This window comes from Mustela nivalis, assembly GCF_964662115.1.
Source record: "Mustela nivalis genome assembly, chromosome: 8".
Taxonomy (NCBI): Eukaryota; Metazoa; Chordata; class Mammalia; order Carnivora; family Mustelidae; genus Mustela; species Mustela nivalis.
Window position 1 is genome coordinate 113,485,285 of NC_139027.1, and position 25,338 is coordinate 113,510,622.

General features: G+C 39.0%; 1 protein-coding gene across 3 annotated transcripts; it reads right to left on the bottom strand.

Moving 5' to 3' along the window:
• Positions 1-91: 91 nt before the first annotated feature.
• Positions 92-25,338, bottom strand: CRLS1 (cardiolipin synthase 1). Of its 3 annotated transcripts, none has more exons than XM_082744478.1 (7): positions 24,716-25,338; positions 21,922-22,059; positions 16,820-16,949; positions 5,302-5,387; positions 4,462-4,530; positions 2,820-2,911; positions 92-1,077 (listed from the first exon to the last, which is right to left on the bottom strand). In XM_082744478.1, the coding sequence occupies exons 1-7, from the start codon at positions 25,019-25,021 to the stop codon at positions 990-992; spliced, it is 909 nt and encodes a 302-aa protein (XP_082600604.1). In that variant the 5' UTR covers positions 25,022-25,338; the 3' UTR covers positions 92-989. The 3 variants fall into 3 exon arrangements, with proteins under 3 accessions (XP_082600604.1, XP_082600606.1, XP_082600605.1); XM_082744480.1 differs by lacking the exon at positions 24,716-25,338 and adding an exon at positions 23,958-23,979; XM_082744479.1 differs by lacking the exon at positions 24,716-25,338 and adding an exon at positions 23,864-23,883.

The window sequence follows — 25,338 nt, forward strand, 5'->3', positions numbered from 1 at the left end:
ATGCCAGGGCAAGTGATGTACTTGAATGGACTTTAGGAATCAAAAAACTTCAACAGTGAGGATCACTGCATGTTAAACAGACCACCAGCACTGAAGGCACTTTTCCAGCTCTTTTATTCCTTTAATATCTTAACAAAAGATACCCAAAATTTAAAAAACCTTTGAAAAATATACAGTTTCATATTATTTACAGAACATGTAAGTACAGGTTCCAACATCATACAAACGTTGCTACGTTAGAAACAGCGAAAGGCAGGATATAACTCACTGCCTCCTGGCTGGTGCAGCCTAATGGCCACGCTTTCCTATTTCAACCCCCTGTGTCACCTGCTAACCTGATACACAGACTGTTAGGCACCTGAGAGGCTGGAAGACTACTGAACTTGAACTTCAACACCTTCTGCTGTGACCTTATTATTTTCAAATTTACTGCATTTTAAATCTCTTTACAAGTCTATTTCATCCACCACTAAGCTACCTTTATTGTCATTATCCTAAATGATCAAATAGTAACCACGCCAACTATTAGTGTGTACACAGTTCTAAAAATCAAACATAAGACTGTGTGGCCAAGTTGTATCCAACAGATACTTAAACCCAGTAAATTCCCTGGTGCTTTGTAAGCAATCTCAACTCTGTTGAACAGAAGTGGCATCTCTTTAGTTTCCATGCTCTGGACTATGTTTCTTAAAAAGGTATTAAAAAGTGTCTGACGGTAATTGGAATAATTTGGTACCTTAGAAATTAATCTAGAACCCTAAGATACAAAATTCTAGTTTTATTTGTATTTAAAAATACATTGGAAATTCTGCATATGCCCATGATCAAGCTTATTTTCAATGCACATTACTTAAATTTTGATGACATGGTTTGTTCTGACAAGTCCTTTTTTCAAGGTGAACCCCGAATTACGGAAACTCCTGTAGATTTCCACTTGCCCTGCCACCAATGATGTATATTGCTTCCTTGCTAATGATGATCGGTGGCTTTCATCTGCCTTTGATCACCTGAACAGTTTTTCGACCATAATGATAATAACTGTAAGCTGATGCAGCTGTGGTGAAAGCCGTGAAACACCTTTTTTTGGAAGAAAGAAAGAAAGGTTTAGTGGTCAAGTCTGAAACACAGTAACCATGAGAATCACAAAGAATACATGTAATAGAGTTACTTAAAAAGCAAAAAGGCCATGCGTGTGATTCTTTTTTTATTTCCAGGAATCTAAAGCTGCTGCTTTTAAGATAACTGTCAAACAGAATCTAGTTAATGAGCCCGAAAAAAATTACTAGCGATTGTCACCTTTACCCAGCCATTATTCTAGGTGTCTTCTGCCATCGTTTTATGTTCGTAAGAACCGTCTCTTATAGAGCAGCAGACAGAGCCCCAGGGAACTTTGCTGAGGGCCACAGAACCTTGACTGAGCCCTGTCCAGAGCCCTGTGCTCTTTCCACTGCTCCATGCTGCTGATGGTACTGGGCTTTTATTTCCTGCAGAATTTGAGCATCTGAGTCATTTTAAAGGAAATCCAGCTTTTTTTTTTTTTTTTTTAAATGATTTTTCCTTAAGTGAACTGCCAGACTCACCAGATTCTCTTGGAAGCTCCATGAGTCATGCTCATGGCCCACCAGATTACTTTTTGGTGCACCCATGCGTGTCTGCTCCCACCAGCTGAGCAAAGGTCATGGAGACTCTGTTTCTGTTTGATCCCAAAGCGGTCTGTGTCAGTTAGATCATCTGAATTCACACTTGAACTAGTGCAACATCCATGTAGGAAGAGCTGCTATTTCTGAGAACTAAGTAGAATACTTTGGAAATAATTTATAAATCAAGGTGAGTTGCTAAGAACTACTGTCAAAGGCAATATGATTGTTGAAAGGCTAGAGAAAAATGGTCAAAATCTAGAAAGTTTCTATACTTAGATTGCTTTGTAAATGTCTTAAGTTCTTATATCACTTTAAAGAAAACAGAAAATAAAAGTCAGAGAGGTTGTATTATGGATGTAGTTTAGTCAAGAAAGCGAAAACTCCCAGTTAGACTTATACTCAAAAAAAGGGGCATTGGTCCTCTATCAAAAGATGTAGCATGAATCAGAAAAATGTATACACATATATTTTAGAAAATAAAATGTTTAGCACGTGTATCATCTTTAAAGCTTCTTTGGCTGAACTGACTTTCGTTAACTAACCATTTTTGGGCTCAGACTGCATCAAGTAAGGCTTTAATTAAAGTGATTAAAGTGCACTAAAATACGGTGCTTCAAGTTCAGTGTGGTGCATCTGGACTCTGACAGTTTGAATTTGATGTATTTTCAAGGAGATACATTTCAAAGCTATAAGGATAGTAACATAAAAATCAAACTCCTTTCTCAAGTCTCCCTCCCATTATGCCCTTGCACCACTAGGCTGGATGCACTTTCCCCTCCCCACTCTCCTACACCCTACCTTGCTCGGGGTCGATCCTTCACCTCAGAAGCCTCCCCCAGTCTCTCCCTGTATAAACGGACTAGGCCTCCTGCTCAAATGCCACTTCCTCCCTGAAGCTTTCCCTCTTCTCCCTACCCGGGATCAAGTATCCTATCCTTGCCTCCTCCAAAACCCCAATACTTTATACGTCTCCTTCCTTTTAATTTGCATGAAAGATCCTGTAATTTCTATATCCCATGCATGGTACTAAACTTCAGAACAGTATCAGTCATAAAATACAGCTCCCAACTTTACCCAGCTGGTGCTCCTCAAACACGGTAAGAACCAAGTAAATTCTAAGACCGTCGCAATAAGCCATTTTGCTGACATTCTCAGAGAGTAATTCTACACTTAGCTTACCACAGTATCTGAAGATAAATGCTGTCAGCGTAATTGAAAACTGGAGCTGCCAAAGAAGCGGCCACCAAGATTAACTGGACTGCTGTGTTTACCTTAAAAAAAAAAAAAGTCATAAATGAGCAGTGCCAAGGAGATCCTGTTTCAAGCTAGAGAAACAAAGGCACAGCCCATCATGCAGTAACATGACATCCTCGGCATGCCCAGTGTTGAATAGCCTTGCCAAAGAAGCTGGCGTTCACACCCAAGGGGGAACTTCACTAACCGGCTCATCTGTCTGCATAGGTGCCCTCTACACTGAGGCTAAGGGGATGTCAGAAAATACTACTACCTTGAATTTCCATAGCAATTCAATAATGTTGCAATGTTCTTGGCCTTTTTTCAGCTGTCTTTAAAATAGCCCCACAGAATAGAAATAACAAAGCTACCTATACCATTTTCACGGGTGAAAATGTCACGGGCTAAGTGACTTGCCTGCAGTCATAGCAGGTTACAGGGCTGAACCCAGAACCCAGACTCGCTAGCCCTTCATCCAGTGCCCTTGGCTTGCCCAAATGTCAAACCCTAAGAGGTCAGAAAATTGAAATGCATTCATCTCCACGAGAAGAGGCTCGGGAGGCAAGGCATATGTTCCCCGACCCTACAAGACAGCATGGAGGACAGAAGGAAGAAAATAGAGCCAAAAAGGCGCTGGAGACTGCCTACTCATCCTGAGAAGCACGCTGGGGAAGAGGGTGTGAAGGATGTAGCAGGGGGACATGTGCACAGAAGCACCCCTATCGTCCATTCTGCAACCAAAAGACAAGAATTCCACTTCATCTTTAAGAAATTAAATAATAAAATTGTATCAAGAACTTCTTACACCTCCTTTGAGTTCCTTTCTAAGTACTGCTACACTCTGTTATGCTTGATACAAATGTAAATCACTGGAATCTAGAGAAAAACAGAAAAACAAAAATCCTATAACTCCACCTCAGCGAGTTTTATGTATAATGGTAACAAACCATCTGTCCCAAGATGATCTGTGTCCCTAACCTGTTAAAGTACTGTCACAAGGGACAGGGCAAAAGGATGATAACAACAAACTTATCAAGGCTACTAGGAAAACAATGTGCCTTGAGAGGCATTAATGAATGGTGTGTTCTCTGTATGCAAAGACTGGCACAGTTACCATACTGAAAGGGGCTCAGGAAAATAGACAACAGATGGACAACTGAGAGTAGGAGGTGTTTATTACTAAGTACGTTTTCCTATCCTTTCCACGTAATCATCAGTGGTGAAAACGAAGGGCCTGATTTTATGGTGTTTTCCGCACAGAAAGGAGGGTAACGAAAGGAACCTCCATAATTTCTCTGTAGCTCATCAAGATGCAACTGTATTTCACCTCATCCACCTTCCTAAAACACTGACCCTAATACCTCCTTCGGATGCTTAAAAGCTCAGGCCACCAATGCAAAACATATGCATATACTAAGGACCCAAAAAAGCTCAAAGGACAAGAAAATTGGGTGAATGACCTCACTCTCTATCTCCTACAGTCAGCACATTGAAATAAATCTCGCTGGCAGCTGCTGCGGACTGAGGCTTATATTCATTATAATAAACATTTACAAGGGAATAACTTAAAAGGATATGTGTGTCTTACCTTGCTGATAAAGGTTGGCTTCAACCTAGCGGTGGCATAGCAAGGATTGAAATACTTAGAAAGTGTTCGCTGGAAGAGGACAAAAAGATAAAGTTGATTCAATTTATCATTCACGTTTACTGAATATTGACCATATTGCCTGGCTCTATGCTAGATAAGCCCTTTATCTGCATCTTCTTTTATCACCCTAAATGAGCAGTGTCTATATTCCTTATAAATCATACACAGGTTACTGAAAACAGATTTTTTTTTTAATTTATAGATTACTCAATCCCTAGAAAACTCTAACACAGTAACTATCCTGAAATCTGCCTGATGACATCTGTTTTCTAAATAAACTCAATAAATCTCCCTTATTGCTATTTTCTTTCACAGACTAAAACATGAAATGAGTAAGATCCTGCTGTTTTCTCTGGATTGAGAACCAAAAGATGAGGTGATTATCCTAGGCCTATGTGCTCAAGTATCTGTACAACAATGAACAAATCTGCAAACAAACCATTCTGCATTCATACAACTGTGATTTTATAAAAATCTAGTTCCAGACAATCCATGGTTGAGGCTAAATCAGGCAGCTGAGGGACTTGGTCACACAAACATTCCTAACAGTTTGCTGCTAGGGACAGGGCAATTCATTGTGGGTGATTCAAAGAGCAAGATGACAGTTATGTGTGGTTTTAAAAAATTCTTGAAAAAAGTATAATAAAATTAATGGCCATAAATTACTCCCATGAAGTGAAACTCAAGATACAATAGAGTGGGTCTGGTTTTTTGTGTTTTGGTTTCTTTTACATTAAGTTATAAGTAATAATAAAAGAAATTCTTTTTAAACAGACTCACCGGTGTTGGAAGAGTTCGATACCTGACGTAAAAAACAGCAGCAATCAGCATTACATCTCTTGAAATTATCATGTAAGTAAGTGGAACTGAAAATCAAATATAAAATAATTTTGAATGGGATTTTGAAAATTACTGATATTACACATACAATAAAACCTCATTCAGCCTTATGAACTGGTATTTCACAGAAGCAAAAATGTTGTAAATAAATACTTATTGATCGTTTAGAGTCCTTATAGTGAACCACTGATTTTTATATTCTTCTCTAACCCACCCTCAAACCAAGTGAAGGACTACACCTGCCTTTGAGAATGTCAATCCTCTTGCCTTTTATTCCTTCTTGCCCATGTTTTTAAGCTGTAGTTATTAATATTAGTGTCAGCCCTACTCAGCCCCTACTAACTCCTTTGTGACCTCTCAGCCTTATGAATTTGGAAAAATGGTCACCAGGCTCACTATACTTACACGGAATTAATGAGATGGTACAGACTGGAAAAGATACTGGAAGACTCGAACTATTATGCCAACTCCAGAGCTCTGATGACTCCCACATTCTAGGCTATTTTATAAACAGTAAAATTTGCTGTATGTAACACTTGTGAAAAAAAACAAATATTTTCATTCTTGTCTGGTCAGTTCCTATCCAGGCAACTGCTATTTTTTTTCTGCTGCCCCATTCATTCAATGAATTCTAATTAAAAAAAAAATCCAATCAGTTGATAATTTTCTCATTATTCTTAAGATTCTATAGCATGGGGGTGCCTGGGTGGCTCATCAATTAAGAGTCCAACTCTTCTTTTTTTTTTTTGAGAGATTTTATTTATTTATTTGACAAGAGATCTCAAGGAGGCAGAGAGGCAGGCAGAGAGAGAGAGAGGGAAGCAGGCTCCCTGCTGAGCAGAGAACCCGATGGGGGACTCGATCCCAGGACCCCGAGATCATGACCTGAGCCGAAGGCAGCAGCTTAACCCACTGAGCCACCCAGGCGCCCCAACAGTCCAACTCTTGAGTTTAGTTCCAAGTCATGATCTCAAGGTCATGCGATGGAGCCCCATGTTAGGCTCTGTGCTGAGCCGGGAGGCTGCTTAAGATCCTCTCTCTCCTTCTCCCTCTGCTCCTCCTCACCCCCTCCAAAAGATTCTATAAAATGGCCCCAAAGCCAGAGCCAGCAAAATATAGATTAATACTCAAAGAATCACTGCTCCCTTGTTGAGTAACAATGGGAGGGCAGAGGTCCTGTTTCATTTCACATCCTTCTACACTACAGGAGGTCTTAACTATGAACATATATTGCTTCTAGTAGAAAAAAAAAATTTTTTTTAAAAGAAAAAAATCCTGGGGCGCCTGGGTGGCTCAGTGGATTAAAGCCGCTGCCTTCGGCTCAGGTCATGATCTCAGTGTCCTGGGATCGAGCCCCGCATCGGGCCCTCTGCTCAGCAGGGAGCCTGCTTCCCCCTCTGTCTCTGCCTGCCTCTCTGCCTACTTGTGATCTCTCTCTCTGTCAAATAAAATAAATAAAATCTTAAAAAAAAAAAAAAAAGAAAAAAAAGAAAAAAATCCTGACAAATTGTTTCAAACTAAAATAACAGGGTCATGTGTATCCCCCTTCCATAATACTTTCAAACAGCTCTTTTATGAATTACTTTTGAGATGATATTTATGGTCCTCTCCAGTTCTGAAATTCTTTTTTTTTTAATTAAAAAAATTTTTTTTAAATTTTTTATTAACATATAATGTATTATTAGCATCAGGGGTACAGGTCTGTGAATTTCCAGGTTTACACACTTCATAGCACTCACCATAGAACATACCTTCCCCAATGTCCATAACCCAGTTCTGACATTCTATTCAATGCAACTCCAGCAAAATCTAATTAGAGATTACAATTTAAATCTGTGTTGGTTATGGCTATGATATAAGTGTAGCTCCTTGGCCCAGTCCTGGATGACAAGACTACTTGAAAGAGAAAACACTTATCTACCACTCAAGTAATAGCATTTGGAAGACACAGAAGATACAGCTGTATGAGCCAAGTAACAAAACAAGATAGCCATGATTTTTAGGAGACTTCTATTTTTCTACAGCAGTCATTAGCTGGCAAAATCTAACCATCAGATTTTAAGATGCAGCACACTCATGCAAATTACATACAGTAAACCTCCTAAACACAACTTTAGAAGAAACACTTGTTAGTGTATTTCATCATCACAAGGGAAAAGAGACTAGGACTTAGTCTTAAATAAGAAGTTTCTGCAGAAGAGATGAGGCAATTCAATACACCGCAAATCCTTGAGTTCTTGTTCTAACTAGTAACACCCATACTACCATTTATTGAGTATCTGGCACTCTTATAAGCACTTCATACATACTGTCAATCGATTCCACAAAATAGGGACCGTCATTATTGCCATTTTACAAATAAGGAAAGTAAGCCTTAGGCAGATTATATATAATCTGGCCAAGGTCGGCAGTTACTGAGTAGTACAGCCAGTACTAGTACTGTACCTCAGTCAACAGTACAGTAAGCAGTACGGCTAGAGACCTAGGAGTGGAACCTAGGCCTATGAAATTCTCAGCCTATGCTCAGGCCAGAGTGCGAGGCTCCAGCCCAGCCATGTGAGTCATGATTAGCACCTCCAGACTCCGTTTACCATCTGTAGACTCTGTTTACCATCTGTAACAGTCTGGCGGAGGAAAGGAAAGTTAACAAAAATCAAGTTTTCTCCAAACTGCCCACCACAGAATCACCTTGGGAGAGCTTCACAGAAATACAGATGACAGCTCCCCGAGGGATTCGCATGCACAGCCAGGCTGGGACCCTGCCTCATCAGGTGGTCTCTAAGGCCTCTGCCAACTAACAGTATACATACAGGCTTTTACTATAGTTCTTTGGGCAATTTTATTGGGTTCCCTGGCTTCTGCATTTTCTAACTGCTCCCCCTTTCTCTCCAGCCTTCCCTTTCCTTTTCTTCCAGGGCTAAAACAGCTTTCATTTTGCTTATCAGAGTATAACAGTGTGCTAGTGAGGGTAGAAGGGGGTAAAATGTGTCAGGGATTGCTCCAAGGTTTTCCTCCCTTCTTGCTAACCCTATCTGAAATAGGTAATGTCTGCAACAAAGAGGCACATTACAGACTAATTTTATTAGGATTCAAGAGAAATAAATAAAACAAAGTTACTTTTATCACAAGTGGTCATTTCAATATCATAGGTTATTTCACTGAGAATAACAGAATAATTACAGAAATTGATTCAAACCAGCAATAAGAATTTGCTATACAGTAAACCAGAAATAATACAAGATACAGAAAGGAATCGTTATTTAGTAAATGCGGAAGAACAAATGCACCTAAGTACAAATTAATTTAGACTCACATCCCAGACTGCTACAAATGAAACAAACCAAATAAGTTGTTTTCATCCTTATCTCTCCTCCCATAGAGAGCAAGAAGAAGAGCAGAATTATTTATTATCCTAATTGAGGAAGAAAGCACATTTCTTACTCTTGAGGAAACAAAGCTGTTCAAATCAAGGTGGATGGAACTTTTACAAAAATGCAGGCAGTATAAAAGTAAGAAGATGCAAGATAGCATATATACAGCTCTCCCCCTAAAACCTGCCTAAAATGACAGTGAAGGAATGAAAAGACAAAGTCACAAAGAGAATGGGAAGAGAAGACAAATTTCCCAGTTTCACATTTGTTAATAAGAACTACTTTAATCCAAACTGATTAAAGATACCTTAAAAAGCCCAACAAATCCCAAACAAAATAAATAAAAAAGAAACTCATATCAAAGTGATCCGAAGGGGGCATCAACAGATGAATGGATAAAGAAGATGTAATATATATATATGATGGAATACTATGCAGCGATTAAAAAAAACCCCGAAATCCTGCCATTTGCAACAACGTGGATGGAACTAGAAGGTGGTATGCTAAGTGAAATAAGTCAATCAAATATGATTTCTCTGATATGAGGAATTTGAGAGGCAGGGGAGGGGGTCATGGGGGGAACAGAGGGAAAAAAAATGAAACAAGATGGGACTGGGAAGGGAGACAAACCATATGAAATCTTAGGAAATAATAATAATAATAATAATAATAATAATAATCTTAGGAAACAAACTGAGGGCTTGCTGGGAGGCGGTGGGGGAGGGACAGGGTGGCTGGGAGATGGACATCGGGGAGGGTATGTGATACGGTGAGTGCTATGAATTGTGTAAGACTGATGATTCACAGACCTGTACCCCTGAAGCAAATAATATGTTAATAATAAATAATAATAATAAAATAAAATAAAAATAAAGAAATTCATACCAAGATAAATTACTATGATACTGCAGAAAACCCCAAAGACAAAGAGAAAATCTTAAAAGCAGCCAGAGTAAAAACAGTTAACTTCAAAAAAGAAATGGAGGGGCGCCTGGGTGGCTCAATGGGTTAAGCCGCTGCCTTTGGTTCAGGTCATGATCTCAGGGTGCTGGGATGGAGTCCCGCATCGGGCTCTCTGCTCAGCGGGGAGCCTGCTTCCTTCTGTCTCTCTCTGTCTGCCTCTCTGCCTACTTGTGATTTCTCTCTGTCAAATAAATAAATAAATAAAATCTTTAAAAAAAAAAAGAAAGAAAGAAATGGATTAGCAGTTGATTTCTTTTACACCAACAACAAACATGAAAATTGAATGATATGTTAAATGTGCGGAAATGACTACCAACCCAGACTTCTAAACCCAATAAAAATATCCTTCAAGAACAAAGGCAAAATCAGAGAAAGAAATATACTGCCCAGTATCATTTCTATGTAAAATTTTAAAAACAATAAAAATAAAATAGAAGTTGAAATAGAAATAGCAAGTAAAAAAGTGGCTGCCAGAAGCTGGAGGATGGGAGAAATAGGGAGAGGTTGGTAAAAGCGTGCTAACTTCCACTTTTAAGATCAGTAAAGTCTGAGGATCTAATGTATTATACGGTGACTGTAGTTGATTACACTGTATTGTATTAATTGAAATCTGCTAGGAGAGTAGAACTTAATATCCTCACACATACAAAAGAATAAAATGATCTCATAATACAAAAGGATAAAGGCAAAATAAAATTATTTTCAGACAAATAAAAACAAGAATGTACCACCAGTTACCCAATATTAAAAGGATTTCTAAAGATGTACTTCAGATGAAAGTGATCCCAGATAAAAGGGTTTAAGATACACCAAACAATGTAAGCCAGAAAGAAGTAAATATGAAGATACATCTAAATGAACACTATTAAAACAATATCATGTGGGTTTAAGAAGTATATAAAATTAAAGCATGGCAACAATAACCAAAGTTAAGAAAGGAGTAAATGGAGGTCAAACACCAAACTTTGATAAGGATGAATAATTTTAAGAAAAACCAAATGGAAACAGAATATAACACAGCCAAACTGGCACACAGGGAAAACAAGTATGATGATAAAAAATCTATACAGATGTAGAAAAGCACGTATGAGCCAAATGAAACCCATAAAATGGAAGACTGCTATACAAATACTAGTAAATCACAGTAAATGTTAATGGATTCAATGTTCCAGCGGAAAGATTAAGTATTTTTAGACTGGATAAAAATAAAGAAAACCCAACTATCTTCATGCTATTTACAAGAAATATCTAAAAAATAAAGACACAGAGAAATTGAAAGTGATTTATCCATCAGGCAAACACTGACTTGATCATTATTGAAAATATGGAGGGTCACACTTCATAATAAAACATTTAATTTATCAAAAAGACAAAAACATCTAATTTATATACACTTAACAGCAGGACTTCAAAAGACACAAAGCAAATATCAGACTACAAAGAAAAATAATGGAAAAATAAACACAAAGGAAACTAACCTACTCTTAGTAACTGACAAACAAGCAAACCAAACAAAAAAGAACTCAGTAAAGATTTAAATATCAGGATTTAAAATTTGACCAAATGGATATATAGAGAACATCACACCCAACCACTACAACTTCAAAAATTCATTTGAAGCACATGTAAAATGCTTCTAAAATTTGACTGTAGGGGTGTCTGGGTGGCACTCAGTCAGTTGAGCATCTGCCTTTAGCTCAGCCGGTCCTGAGATGGAGCCCCAGGTCTGGCTCCTTGCTCAGAGGGAACCTGCTCCTCCCTCTCCCTCGCCCCTCTGCCTGCCGCTCTCCCTGCTTGTACTCTCTCACTCTCCTCACTCTCACTCTTTTTTTTAAAAAAGATTTTATTTATTTATTCGACAGAGAGAGACACAGTGAGAGAGGGAACATAAGCAGGAGGAGTGGGAGAGGGAGAAGCAGGCTTTCCATAGAGCAGGGAGCCCGAAGTGGGGCTCGATCCCAGGACCCTGGGATCATGACCTGAACCGAAGGCAGATGCTTGACGACTGAGCCACCCAGGTGCCCCACTCTCACTCTTTCTGTCAAATAAATAAAATCTTTAAAAAAAAAAAAAATTGACCCTATACTTGCCTGAAGGGCTAAAATCAGAGCATGTTCTCTGGATATAAGGTAATTATGCTTGACATTAGTAATAAAAACATACCTAGAAAACCTCACAAATTAAGAAATAAATTTTTATTAACCCCCTAAGTCAAAGAAAGAATGATAATGGAAACAGAATATTTTGAACTCAATAAGGGCAAAAATACTTCTATTGACCCAGGAGATTCAGTGAAAGGGATACTTAAGACAAAATGTACAACCCTAAATGCTAACTAGAAAAGCTGAAAGGTATGAGTTAAATATTCATCTACAGTTGTGCTGTTGTGGGAAAATAAAGCACCTGAAATGTGGCTGGTCTGAAAGAGAGATGCTGTAAAATGAAAATTACACTGGCTTTTGAGAGCATAGTATGAGGAAAAACTCACTAATTTTTTATTACACATTGAAATGATATTTTTGATCTAGTAGGTTAAATTAGTTTCACCTGTTCCCTTTTATTTTTAATATAGCTACTAGAAAATTTTAAATTAGATATATGGCTCCCATTATATTTCTACTAAACAGAACCAATCTAAAGAATTTGGAAAAAGGACAGGAAGGGAAACCTGGAGAAAGAAATAAAAGAGCAAGATTTAATGAAGCAGTAAGCATATCAGACAAAGCCCGAAGTTGGTTCTTTGAAAAGATTCATAAAACTGATATACCTCTGTTAAGACAATTCAAGGGAAAAAAACAAAGAAGGGACAAATAACTAATAATCAGGATGAAAAGGGGGACAGCACTGCTACATATCCTAAGAACATCAAAAAGTTAATGGGGATACCATAAATAGTTAATGGTAAATCTTTATAAATGTTGTTGTAATGGACAAGGTCTTAGAAAAACACCATAACTTACCAAACAGACAAAAGATGAGCCAGAAAATCTGAATCATCCTATAACAAAAAAAATGAATCACCTATTTGAAAGCTCTTTCCTAAACTCCAGTCCTCAAGGTTTCAATAAGCTCTACCAAACATTTAAAGAAGGAATATTGCAATTTCACATAAACATCTCCCAAGAATGGGGGGGGGGAACCCTAGACTTCCTAACTCTTATTATGTGATCAGTATAAATTTAATAGTAAAACCTAATATATCCTTGTTGGATAACCTTCAATAAAATATTAGAAACTAAATTCAGCAATATTTTCATAATCTATCATGAGCAAATTAGATTTATACCAAGAATTTCAGGTTGATTTAACATGAGAAAATCAATAATGTAATCCATAACACATTAAGAACTTAAAAAAGAAAGTACATGACTAATACATGAAGAAAAAGAATTTGATATAATTCAATATCTAATTATAATAAAAACTCTTAGCAAACGCCCAACAGAAGTGAACTTCCGTAACCTAAAAATATCTATATAACCCTACAGGAAACATCTTATTTAATAGTGAAATGCTGGTAACTTTCCTTTTCAAACTGGAAACGAAACACAGACACCATTCCTATTCAACACTGTACTGTGCAGTATGGAAAAGCAAGGGAAAAAAAAGGTAAAAGAATTGGAAAAGAGGAAATACACTATCATTAATTATAGACAATAATTAAGGATGTAGAAAATCCAAGAGAATTTACATTATTAGAGTAAGAGTTTTTAAAAATATTTTATTTGATAGAGAGAGCAGGAATGGGGGGGAGAGGCGCAGAGGGAGTGGGAAAAGCAGACTTCCCAATGAGCAGGGAAACCCGACATGGGGCTCGATCCCAGAATCCCAGGATCATGACCTGTGCTGAAGGCAGATGTTTAACTGACTAAGCTACCCAGGCACCCCGAGAATAAGAGTTTAACAAGTTTTGCTAGCACAAAAATCAACAGAAATAGAACTGACTTTAGTTATTACAAAATGAAATCGTAAAAAGCTACCATTTAGAAAAGCATCAAAATTACCAAGTAATAAATACCATGTAATAAATCTAATAAAAAATTGTTTATTACCTCTCTGAAGAAAACTAACATTCTGACATTTTTTAAAAAAAGATTTTATTTATTTATTTGACAGAGATCACAAGTAAGCAGAGGGGCAGGCAGAGGGAGGAGGAAGCAGGCTCCCTGCTGAGCAGACAGTCTGATGTGGGGCTCGATCCCAGGACCCTGAGATCATGACCTGAGCTGAAGGCAGAGGCTTTAACCCAATAAGCCACCCAGGTACCCCCATTCTGACATTTTAAAAAGACTAAATAGAGTAGATGTATCATGCTCATGGACTGGAAGATCAATATTATAAAAGTAACAATTATTTCAAATAGAGCTATAGACTCAATGCAATCCCAATTAAAATTCCAACAGGCATTTCTGGGGAACTTGAAAAGCTGATTTTAACATTTACATACAAGGGGCACCTGGCTGGCTCAGTTGGTAGAGCTGGGGGCTCCCAATCTCAGGGTCTGGAGTTTAAGCTCCATATTGGGTGTAGAGATTACTTAAATAAATAAACTTAAAATACATTAAAAAAATAAAATTTACACACAAAATAGAAAGGGTTAAGAACATCAAAGGTGGAAGGACTTGCTCTACCAGGTATTAAGACTTTTAGCAAAGGAGTAACAATTAAGGATGGTATTAGTATAAAAACAGACCAATCAATGGGGAACAACTAAGACAACCCAAAAACGGACCCATGTATATACGGACATTGCAGTGAGCCTGGAAATACAGACTTTTCCATAAAAAATGCTGGGACAGGGAACCTGGGTGGCTCAGTTGATGAAAGAGTCTGACTCTTGGTTTTGGCTCGGGTCCTGATCTCAGGGTTGTGAAATTGAGCCCCAAGCTGGGCTCCCACACACAAGAATCCCCATGTTCCTCTCTCTTTGCCCCTCCCCCTGCTTACCCTCTCTCTAAAGAAAAGAAAAGAAAAAATCTGTTTTTAAAAAGTGCTGGGAGGGGCGCCTGGGTGGCTCAGTGGGTTAAGCCACTGCCTTCGGCTCAGGTCATGATCTCAGGGTCCTGGGATCGAGTCCCACATCAGGCTCTCTGCTCCACAGGGAGCCTGCTTCCTCCTCTCTCTCTCTGCCTGCCTCTCTGCCTACTTGTGATCTCTCTCTGTCAAATAAAAAAATAAAATCTTAAATTAAAAAAAAAAAAAAAAAAAAAAAAAAAGTGCTGGGATTGGGCGCCTGGGTGGCTCAGTGGGTTAAGCCGCTGCCTTCGGCTCAGGTCATGATCTCAGGGTCCTGGGATCGAGTCCCATATCGGGCTCTCTGCTGAGCAGGGAGCCTGCTTCCCTCTCTCTCTCTCTCTCTCTCTCTGCCTGCCTCTCCATCTGCTTGTGATATCTCTCTGTCAAATAAATAAATAAAATCTTTAAAAAAAAGTGCTGGGATAATGTGATACCCACAGAAATAGCTAGAAAATTAATTTTTAGGAGAGATAATTTTTTTCTAAAATATCAACTAGAAAAAATGTAAACAAACAAAAAAAATCTAAAAACTTTCCAGTACAAAACAATCACATATAGGAAAAGGTACCCAAATGGCATGAGACATCTCAACAGCAAGATGGAATTTGGAAGTCTACAGAACAGGGTCTTCAGAATTCTTAGTGAAAATCATCTGCAACTGAAAATTATGCCCAATTCAAATCTCAATCAAGTATGGAGGACAGAATAAAGACATTTTAGCTGTCTTTAGAATAAAGACATCATGAACCTCTGAAACTCTGGCTGCCATAGTACATCCTTACAAAGGAAACAACAGAAGTTTGCACTCCACCAAAAGGAAACTCTCAACAAAGAAGCCACGGAAACTTGGAAAAATAGACCCAACACAGAAGAGAGACAACAGTAATTCCCAGAATAATAGCAAAAAAGAATTCTCAGCTTACAAAACAACATATACTTATTCAGGTAAATCTCACAGGAACATTATCTATTATGCTAAAACCTGGATACAACTTCTTTGTTCAAAAGGGAAATACCTGATCAACCTTTGTAAAATAATACAACAAAATGCAAAATAACTCTAAAAAATTGGAGGCATGAAAGTATGTGCACACATGCACATACATACAAGATCATTTGGATCTTGAATAAAATCAACAGAATGTTGTTTAGGTTCCTTTCCCCTCCACAAATTATATTAGAATGAGAGTACCCTTGCCCCTTCAACATCCCCAACCGTATACAGACCACAATTCTGACTTTCAAAGAAACACATAAACATTAATCCAGTTTATTTTTTAATTTGGCATGGGAATTTAAAAGCCTAGAAATAAAACAGAAAAAGAGCTTATAGATTGAGGAGACTATACTAGACTGAAATGCCATTACACTTCTTCCTATCAAATGGCAGTAACAACATGCTATGGAAAGACCATGCGGCAGTGTTTGCTTTATTCTTGGATTCTATTTCTAAAACTTGGAAATTAACAGTTTAGTCTAAACCAAGGGAGAAAAATTAACAAATACAGCTTAAGTAGAAAATGAACAACCAGAAAAGCGCATGCAAAATAAAAAGCAAAAGATTGTAAAATTTAGTTAGAAAGAGTATTCAGATAATGTACAAACTATACATATTTTAATATATATTATATATATATGATTTCAAGTTGCATAACAATGTCTAAGTAAAACTAGTAATGTGAAGTTTTATAAACATTTTCAGGATTTCAGAGCTCTCATTTTTTTATGATTAAACTGTACTAAATAAGCAACAGACTTAAGAAAACTTTAAATTGCTTTCAAAAACCAGGCACTAAGTAGGAATATAAAATACCATTTCAAAAAATTCTAAATATGAATTAGCAATGTGAAATAATATTTGCTTAAATTTAACTTCAAACAATCTAAAACAACAGATTCTGCTAATAAAACAAGGACATAAATTCTAAAGTAAAATAACAGCTTGACAATCAGAACAGTTCAATGGTTTAAAATCAGGGAAACAGTTTAAAGTTGAAAAATATATTTTTAAAACAAAAATTATTTGTCTCTCAATCAAGAGAAATTCTAAACTGACTAATGTTATTCTTCCCTATGCTATTTAAAAGTACGCAGGATGGCGTTCTTACCTGGAATAAGATCTGCATAGGTCAAGCTAACATATAAGATGCTGATAAGTATTTTATCAGCAAGTGGATCAAGAGCACTTCCCAAAGCTGATTTTTGATTGGCCCAGTTTCGAGCAATAAATCCATCCAACTGAAAATAGAAGTTTTTTTTTTAAAACAAATGTCATAATAGATACAGAGTAGATATCTTGAAGGTTAACAGATACCAGAATAACAAGTATATTTTCATAAAATGTTAATAAAACCTCTTCTGTTTCTTACCCTCAAACCTTCTCATTCTTTCACTGGTTTGGTCTAAAAACAATTTCACTTTTCTACAGTACTTTTCTTTCTCTAGGCCTTCCAGTATTTCTTTTATTTTCATAAGGCCCTGTTGTGGGTTGAATCCAAACACAAACTTAGAGATTTAAAGGACCCCCAACAAAGCCATAGAAAGCATGGCGGACAGAACACGGACTGGCAGCCACTCCTTGAGCCCTGGGTTATTTCACTACAGCCAAAATAGCTGCTTTTGCTTGCCAAGGACTACCTGTTAACTCTAAGACTTCGATTTTCACTCCTACCTACTTTTCTATGGTAAGAACCAACACAACAGTTCTCACTTATTTTTTGTTTAGTGCAACTGTTAATTCCATGTTTGACTGTATGTGAATAAAAAACTCAATCCTCAGGGGCGCCTGGGTGGCTCAGCTGGTTCAGTGTCCAGCTTTTGGTTTTTGGCTCAGGTCATGATCCCACAGGTCATGAGATCCCAGCCCTGTATTGGGCTCCGCATTCAGCTCCACATTCAGCGGGGAATCTGCTTAGTAAGACTCTCTCCCTCTGTCCCTCCTCCCTCACCTGCATGTGTGTGCTTTCTCTCTCTCCTCTAAAATAAATAAATCTTAAAAACAAAATAAAACAAAAACCCAAAAAACAAAAACAACAACAACAAAAAAAAACTCCACAATCCTCTGTACCTACTTGAAAATCTTCAAATGAAAATTACTTACTCACTATTCCTGGAAGCCAATCATATTTTAAAGCAGAAGTCATACATGGTTATCAATGGGCCCAATGGGGTCTGCAAGCAGCTTTTTGCTTAACCTGTCCAGAGCTTTCAAAACCATAAATTAGGGCGCCTGGGTGGCTCAGTGGGTTAAGCCACTGCCTTCAGCTCAGGTCATGATCTCAGGGTCCTGGGATCGAGTCCCGTATCGGGCTCTCTGCTCAGCAGGGAGCCTGCTTCCCTCTCTCTCTCTCTGCCTGCCTCTCCGTCTACTTGTGATTTCTCTCTGTCAAGTAAATAAATAAAATCTTTAAAAAAACAAAACAAAAACAACAACAAAAAAACCAAAACCATAAATTAATTGCCAAAATTTAAATATTCAAGTCTTACCACAAAAGCCCAGATCTCTAATTTCATTTGATAAATGGAAATATCTGATTACCCTGGGGCCACAAGATGAATTGAAAGCAACTATCTATCACCTATTCCCATTAAATAAGGGAGGTTATTTTCTGGCTTTCCATGTCTCTACCTGGCTTTCATTCACTTTATTTAATTTTAAGCTTCAACAAATGTTTGAATTTTCTAGTCCTATTTCCAAAGACAAAGAACCAAGGAGAAATTGACTTAGACATAATTTAACATGTACATTTTAAAGGATAAATAAGTCCTCTGTATCTCAAGTACTCCAGTGAGTGAGTTAGAGGTCTATGGTTAAGAACTTGCCTTTGGCAGCAGAACATAACTGGGTCAAGTCCTGGCTCAACCCTTTACTATGTGACCTTGGGGAAATTATTTGGCCCAAGCTTCCCTTTCCTCATCTGTATAACCTACCTCAAAGGGTTTATTGTCTTCAGCACATAATGGAATTAATACTATTTAGTAGTCAGTAAATCCACAAGGAAAAAAAAAAAAAACAGTTACTAGCTTTTACTATAGCCAATGAAAGAACCTATTTTCTTGTAAATATACTACATGTAACAATGTCTAGAACTGGGAACTGGGGCCTTGGAAGATTCAGGTTTCAGTTCAGCTTTTGATCTCAAGGAACTTAACCCTCCACTTTTTCACTAGCATTCTGGTCTGGTCCTCCCTGTTCTTCTACTTACATTAAACTCCAAGGTTGACCAACATCACCGCTCCTTTGCAGACATCTGTAACTCTCACTTCACTCTCTATCCGCCCAAAACTATCCATGTACTTACTCCAGGCCTGCACCTAATCAACCGACCATTGCTCAAGAACACGTAAGTGAGCTAAACTGATGTCACTTCAAATTCGGAATCATAAATCTCCCATGGGTGCTCAGTACTGCCTGGCAATCCCACACCTGCCTCTTTACCTTTCCTTTTCACACTGTCCGTTCGCACTTCAAGACTACTTCTCCTTCACTCCCAAAGCCTCTCACTCTAACTCATGATCATACCTATACTTTCCTTGAAAAACAGAAACAGATTGTTAGCACTCCCTTATATTCCCACCCACAAATCCACCACCTACCTCCTGTACCCAGACACATTCTCTGCCTTCCCTGATTCATGATCCTAGGCCCTCTCACCTTCTCCCCCATCTCTCTTGTATCATCAATCTCCTCCTTTCTGTCTGGTCTGGTCCTTTAATTAACCAGGTAATAAAAAACAAAAATTTCCCCAGTACTATCTTCCTTGACCCTACTTCCCTATACCCCTATAAAGCAAAACCTTCTCAAAGCCATGTGTATGGTCATCATACCTCACATTTGTTGCCAAACCACTCTGACTGTCCCCACTCCTCTAGAGATGGTGCTCATGAAGATTGCCAATGAATTCAACATTTTTGGCATACTTGACCTCAACACAATTGAAGCACACTGTTTTCACTTAACTTTTGGGACACCTAATGGCCTAATTTTCTTCCTTTCTCACCAGCTCTTCTTTCTCAGTGTCCTTCACGGGCTCCTTTTCTATTGCTTCACCTACTGCTCATTTCTCTGACCCCTTCTCTTCTTTAACCCAGCCAAAAATCACTTCACCCAGACTTGACCATCCATATGCTGATAACTCTCAAATTTATCTCTAACCCTGACTTCTTCCAACTCCAAACTACTACTACCGAACTGATTACAGGCACAACAACTCTTGGTACTTTTCTATTCTGTCCTACCCTGAATGTTGCTCATCACAGAAACTGTTACCTTCATGCACTAGTTGTTGAAAAGAAAACAAAAAGTAACAGCCTTTCGGACATATTTCTCTCACTGCACATATGCAATCCACTGACGTATCAACTCAATCTTCAAAACATATCCCAACTCACTCATTTCTCTCCAAACTCCCACCCAGACCAAGCTACTACCACTGCCACTCCCCCAGGTAACTGCAAGCCTCCTAACCAGCCTCTCTGCTTCCATTCTTGCCTTCCTACAATCTATTTCCCATATACAACATCAATCAGGCCTTGTCATTCCCCTGCTTAAATTCCCCACGACTCCCACTATCTGCCCAGTGGCCAATCTAGAGGCATCAAAACCTCCATGAAGTAAATGTGAAATATGGTGCCAGATAGCTCAGGTTTTCACATACACTGTATATTTAGAAAAATGTAAATGAGGCCTGAGTTCAGGGAATACTACAATCTCATGTAGCAGCTAAAAAAAGGTCTGAGCAAAAGAGCAAATCCAGTAACTAAAAATAGATCTTTTTACATTAAAAAAAAAATCCATTATCAATATAACGGCCTTTGACAAACTTGGAGTGTGTCTGAGTAGAGACCTTCAGGCTACAGAGATAAAAGCAAGGACAAAAAGAAAAAAAAGAGAGAGAGAAAAGAAAGAAATTGTGAGAATGGGGAGAAAGAGTGACAAATAGGAGCTAAACTCTGAAAAAAAAAAAAAGTGGGAACCATTCTGAGATGCATATTTGGAAATGCTATATAATGCAATTGTCCTCCTTTGCTTACCCTGCAAATTCTTCACTTAATCCTGTATTGTTCACCAGTGCTAATGGGCAGGTGGAATTTTGTGTCTGTGAACCTCAGACGGAATAGCTGACATTATAGATACTATACAACTGTTATTTATAGAAAATTAGTTTATCTTCACTCTCACTAAATAAGTATCAAGCAATACTTTCCAAACATAAATCAGTCTGAAGAGGCACCAAAACATTACTGCCTGTCTGGTGCTCACACAGATCTCAGACCAGCCTTGTCTGAGGATATAATGTATTTATTTCTACATGAGAACTCTGCTCTGATCTTAAACTTCTCCTCTATCTTTCCACCACTTTCCTCAACTGCGTTTTTAGAGGACGTGTAATTTTAAAAGTCATTTTAAATCCCTTATGCAACAAGGCGGGTGATAAATACAAGTAATGTCTCACATGCTGATGGCTGGTAGTCCACAAAAGCCTCTTTCACACATATGCTGCCTTCCATTATAAAATTGTTTTCCAAGTTCTAATTTGATATAACCCAAATAAATCCTCTGAAACTGACACAGTGATATAAAAGGGCTATTTTTTCATCTGTCCAACTACTGGGGGAGTGGAAGAAGGAAGGATGCCTAATGCCTGGCCCAGGGCAGGACCTTCTGCTGGGTTAGTCAGAGACATTGCAGAGCAGGGATCAGAAACCAAATCTGTGTGAATGCTTATAGCCTCCCACCAGCATAAACTTGAGTAGAGCTCTGACCTCTACAAGCTCCCTGGTCACAATAACAGACCCACTGTTTCCGCCCCCCACCAGCCAAACCAATTGTTAAAGATCAGAGTATTTCTATTACAATAAACAGAAAAATAGTCTCATAACTTCTCTCCTTTATTTCTATTCCTAAAGCAAATACTTGGCTTCTTGGGAATTTCTAAGGGTTTTTCTTTAACTAAAAAGATAAAAACCAAGAGTAAAAAGCACTCCTCCTATGCCTCCCAATACCTTTTACTTCCTTCTTTACATCACTTAAAAAATAAAGAGTTCCACACAGACGTTAAAGACAAGTCCTTATACAAAGTACTGGGTCAAACACATCTTGAGGATTTCCTTCCAGGAAAAAGCGGACTAAGTCTGTGCTATTTCAGTGTACCAGAGACCCTGGGATTTGAAAGGGGAGCAAAACAGGGGAAGTGCATTTACAACTTACCAAATCAGTTAGCCCAGCTAAAGCAAAAACTCCTAGTGCAATATTAAAATCCTCTTCAATAATCAAATAGCCCAAAACTGGGGCCAAGCCAATTCTTGTCATTGACAACATATTTGGGATTGTCCATGGGTTTTCATACTGAAACACAAAGACATCAAAATTTAAATTAAATGCTAGGAATTCATACTTTAACCATATTAGAAAAATATGCTTATACCAACTTAGGAGTCAAAAACTCTATTAACTTTGACTTTTAAAATCCATTCTGTTGTTTACAGACCATAGCACTAAAACTGTCAGAAATACAGAAGATGAAGATATGTCATATGCCCATAAAGTATCTGCTATATAGAGAGTGTGTGTATGTACACGTACACACACACACACATTTCCTAAAGAAAGAAAAGAATATGTATTATTTACCATATAGGTCAAGGCTTTAATATAGGACTTCAGGATTAGAATTCAAACCTTACAACACTCTGCTTTTAACAGTGTAACTTCAAGAATATCTTATACTTCAAGTAGAAAGCCTAGATGAAGTATCAGGGAAAAACAAACAAATAAACAAAAACAAGCCAAATTACCAACCCCAGGCATTTTGGCCTAAAATGCTTAGCAAATAACTTCTCTCCCTCCCCTGCACATACCCATCAAAGGAAGGCTAAATGCTATACAGTATATTGGACATATGATGAAGAGGGAAAAAAAAATTAATTCCATGATCTCATCACTGAATGGATAATTGCTGGAAGAAAATGGAGATAGAAATAGGGATTGAGACCTTTAGGAAATAAAGAGAAATTATGTAAATCTGCTCAAAACAGCCATGAAAAAAAATGTTAAAATTTCCACCTAGAATCTGAGGGCTTTAATATTCTTTGAAACTTCATTTGGAGCCAAGCTGTTTGAAGTTGGCACTAACAAAAGGGCTCTTTGGCAGCTACTATGAAGAACATTACTTACTTGCCAAACAAAATCTGTTGCATGAGAATATTTCGACTTTAAAAAGCCCCACCCTAGTGGAGCTAAGATACCCTGCCCAACAGATACAGAAATAATACCAAGAAAATGTCTCCCTAAGGCCTGGACTTTTTCTCTACTGGTGAAGGTTGCCAACTCCTACCCCATGGGACTATCTCCTCACAAGACTAAGCCAACTCTTAATTAGTAACCAATTAATCTGAACCTTAACTTTGATTTTTTAAAACAGTGACAGTTTCCATTTCTAAAGAAATCTTTTAAAATTCCATGAACCATCCCATAAGAAAAAGCAGTTCTCTAACGATACTAAATCTGTGTTTATAAACAAACGGGTAAGAAATGTTTACCTTAATTTGAAAAGAGAATGGGGTTGTTAGGGCAGAATACTGCCATTTAAAGCTACAGAAAAAAACTTCAAATTCTCCAGAAACAAATCACCAAACAAGAAGCAACACAAACCTCTTTTCAAGGACCCTTTATTGAAAGTAGAACACATTATGTAATGAAATGGGAAAATTCTGGGAACATATTCCAAATTCAAGTTCAAAGGTCAGAGTGTTTCAGAACCCAAAGAAAAAACTCTGTTTACCATGGTCTGTTAACCATAATGTGGTACCGAGTAAGTCAAACACTGATCCAATATTATAGCAAATGAGAGGGGGGGAAAAAGTTCATGACTGAGAAAAAGGAATCACAAAACAAAAGGCCAAAATAGAGTCCCAAAATCAATGTCAGAAATACCCACAGGGCAAAATTAAAGACAAAGTTGCAAACAGCCAGATCATTTCATTTGGCAAACTAATCAACAGAACTATAATGTTGTTGGAACAGTGAAAGAGACTTCTTTTTAGCTCCATATAAAATATTTTTAAGTACCTCATTAATTTCTAATCATTACATTTGCAAGTTTCTAAATTACAATTAAGAGAGCTAATCTCAGATTACCCAACCAGATAACCTGTGGCATACTCGACCAACTACTGCCGCTCTGGGAAGGACTTCAGCCACCATATGGCAACCTCAAAGCATCCAGCATTCAAACCCCGACATACTTTAGCTATTAGTGGAGCTGAGACCCCGGCCAGGAGGTGGCCACCTCAACCCATGCTGTACAACTGATGAAAGCAGTACAGGGCCCACTGAAGACATAACAATTGAAGATGTAATAATTGCATGAGCCTTGCTAACATGACATCAAAAGCTCTCCCATATTCATGCTCTGGTGTCTTCTGCTTGGGCAGTATTTCAAAAGGTAAGCAGACAAATATTTCGTTCTATTACCTCAAAAAAAGAATTGTAATCTTCTTCAATAATTAGAGGTTAAAGAATCCTTTAATTACGATTATTTAATTATCCTTCATCTTGTAATACAAAGGTCAAATGATAGTGAACCAAACCTGCACAAGCCAAAAGGCTTGTATACGCTTCTGAAGATTCCTACTGACTTGCCCTAAACATTGGGGAATGGCTTCAGAGAATTAAAAATAGACTTAATAAGACAAGTGAAGGCTATTTTTACCAAGGCAATATCCTGTGGCCGATCCCGCTTAAGGTGCGGACAGAAAGCGGGTAGGGAAGGAGGAATTCTAACTCGACCGCCGAGACTAAAGGTGGACTCGGCTGGCACCTCTGAAATTCATCCCAACTGAATGACCTGCCCGTTACTCTTCAGGGAACGGTTTACAAGTTCTGGAACGGAAATGTCTGACTTGGGGCAGTCAGAGCACGTTATTTTCCTCCAAGTCCGACCTCCGTGAGGGCCCGCAATCCCGACCCAGGGCTGCCCCTCCGCCGCCTCCTCTATACATACCAGGCTGGTGGCGCTCGCCTTGCCCCATCGGCCGCCCCGGGCCTCCGCGGCGGCGTCCTCTCCCGCTGCGGGCCCGGGAGCCGCCTTCCCCGCGCCGGAGCAGTGGCCCCGTGGGCTGGCCCCAGGCAGCCGCAGACCGAGCGCGGCGGGGCGCAGCCACCAGCGCTCCACCAGGCAGCCTAGGCAGCCAGGCACCGAGCGCAGCAGAGCCCCGCGGGCGCGCCCCTTGCCCGGCCGCACCCCTGGCGCCCATGCCGCGCTGCGAAGGAAGCCCCACGAGCCGCGGGCCACGCGCGAAGCCAGCATGGCCCTGCCGCCGCGCCGCGAGGACACAGGCGGCTAGAGCTCAACAGCCTGGGGCACCGGCGAGCCGCCTCTCCATAGAGTGCCCACAACGTCGCGGAAGCTCAGCCGCCTCCATAGCAGTTTTCAAACCCCAGCACGCTTGGCTTATACAGGTGGCCCGGAGCCGCCAAGGACGACGCCTTCGCGACGCTTTTGCGACACCGTCGGCGCTCGCCTTCCCAGCGCCCCCGGCGGTAGCACAAGGAGCGTTGCATTGGGCCCCCTGGGCTTGCTGGGAGCCGTAGGTTCGTGGTGCTGTGGCTTTCTTTCTGCCTTGG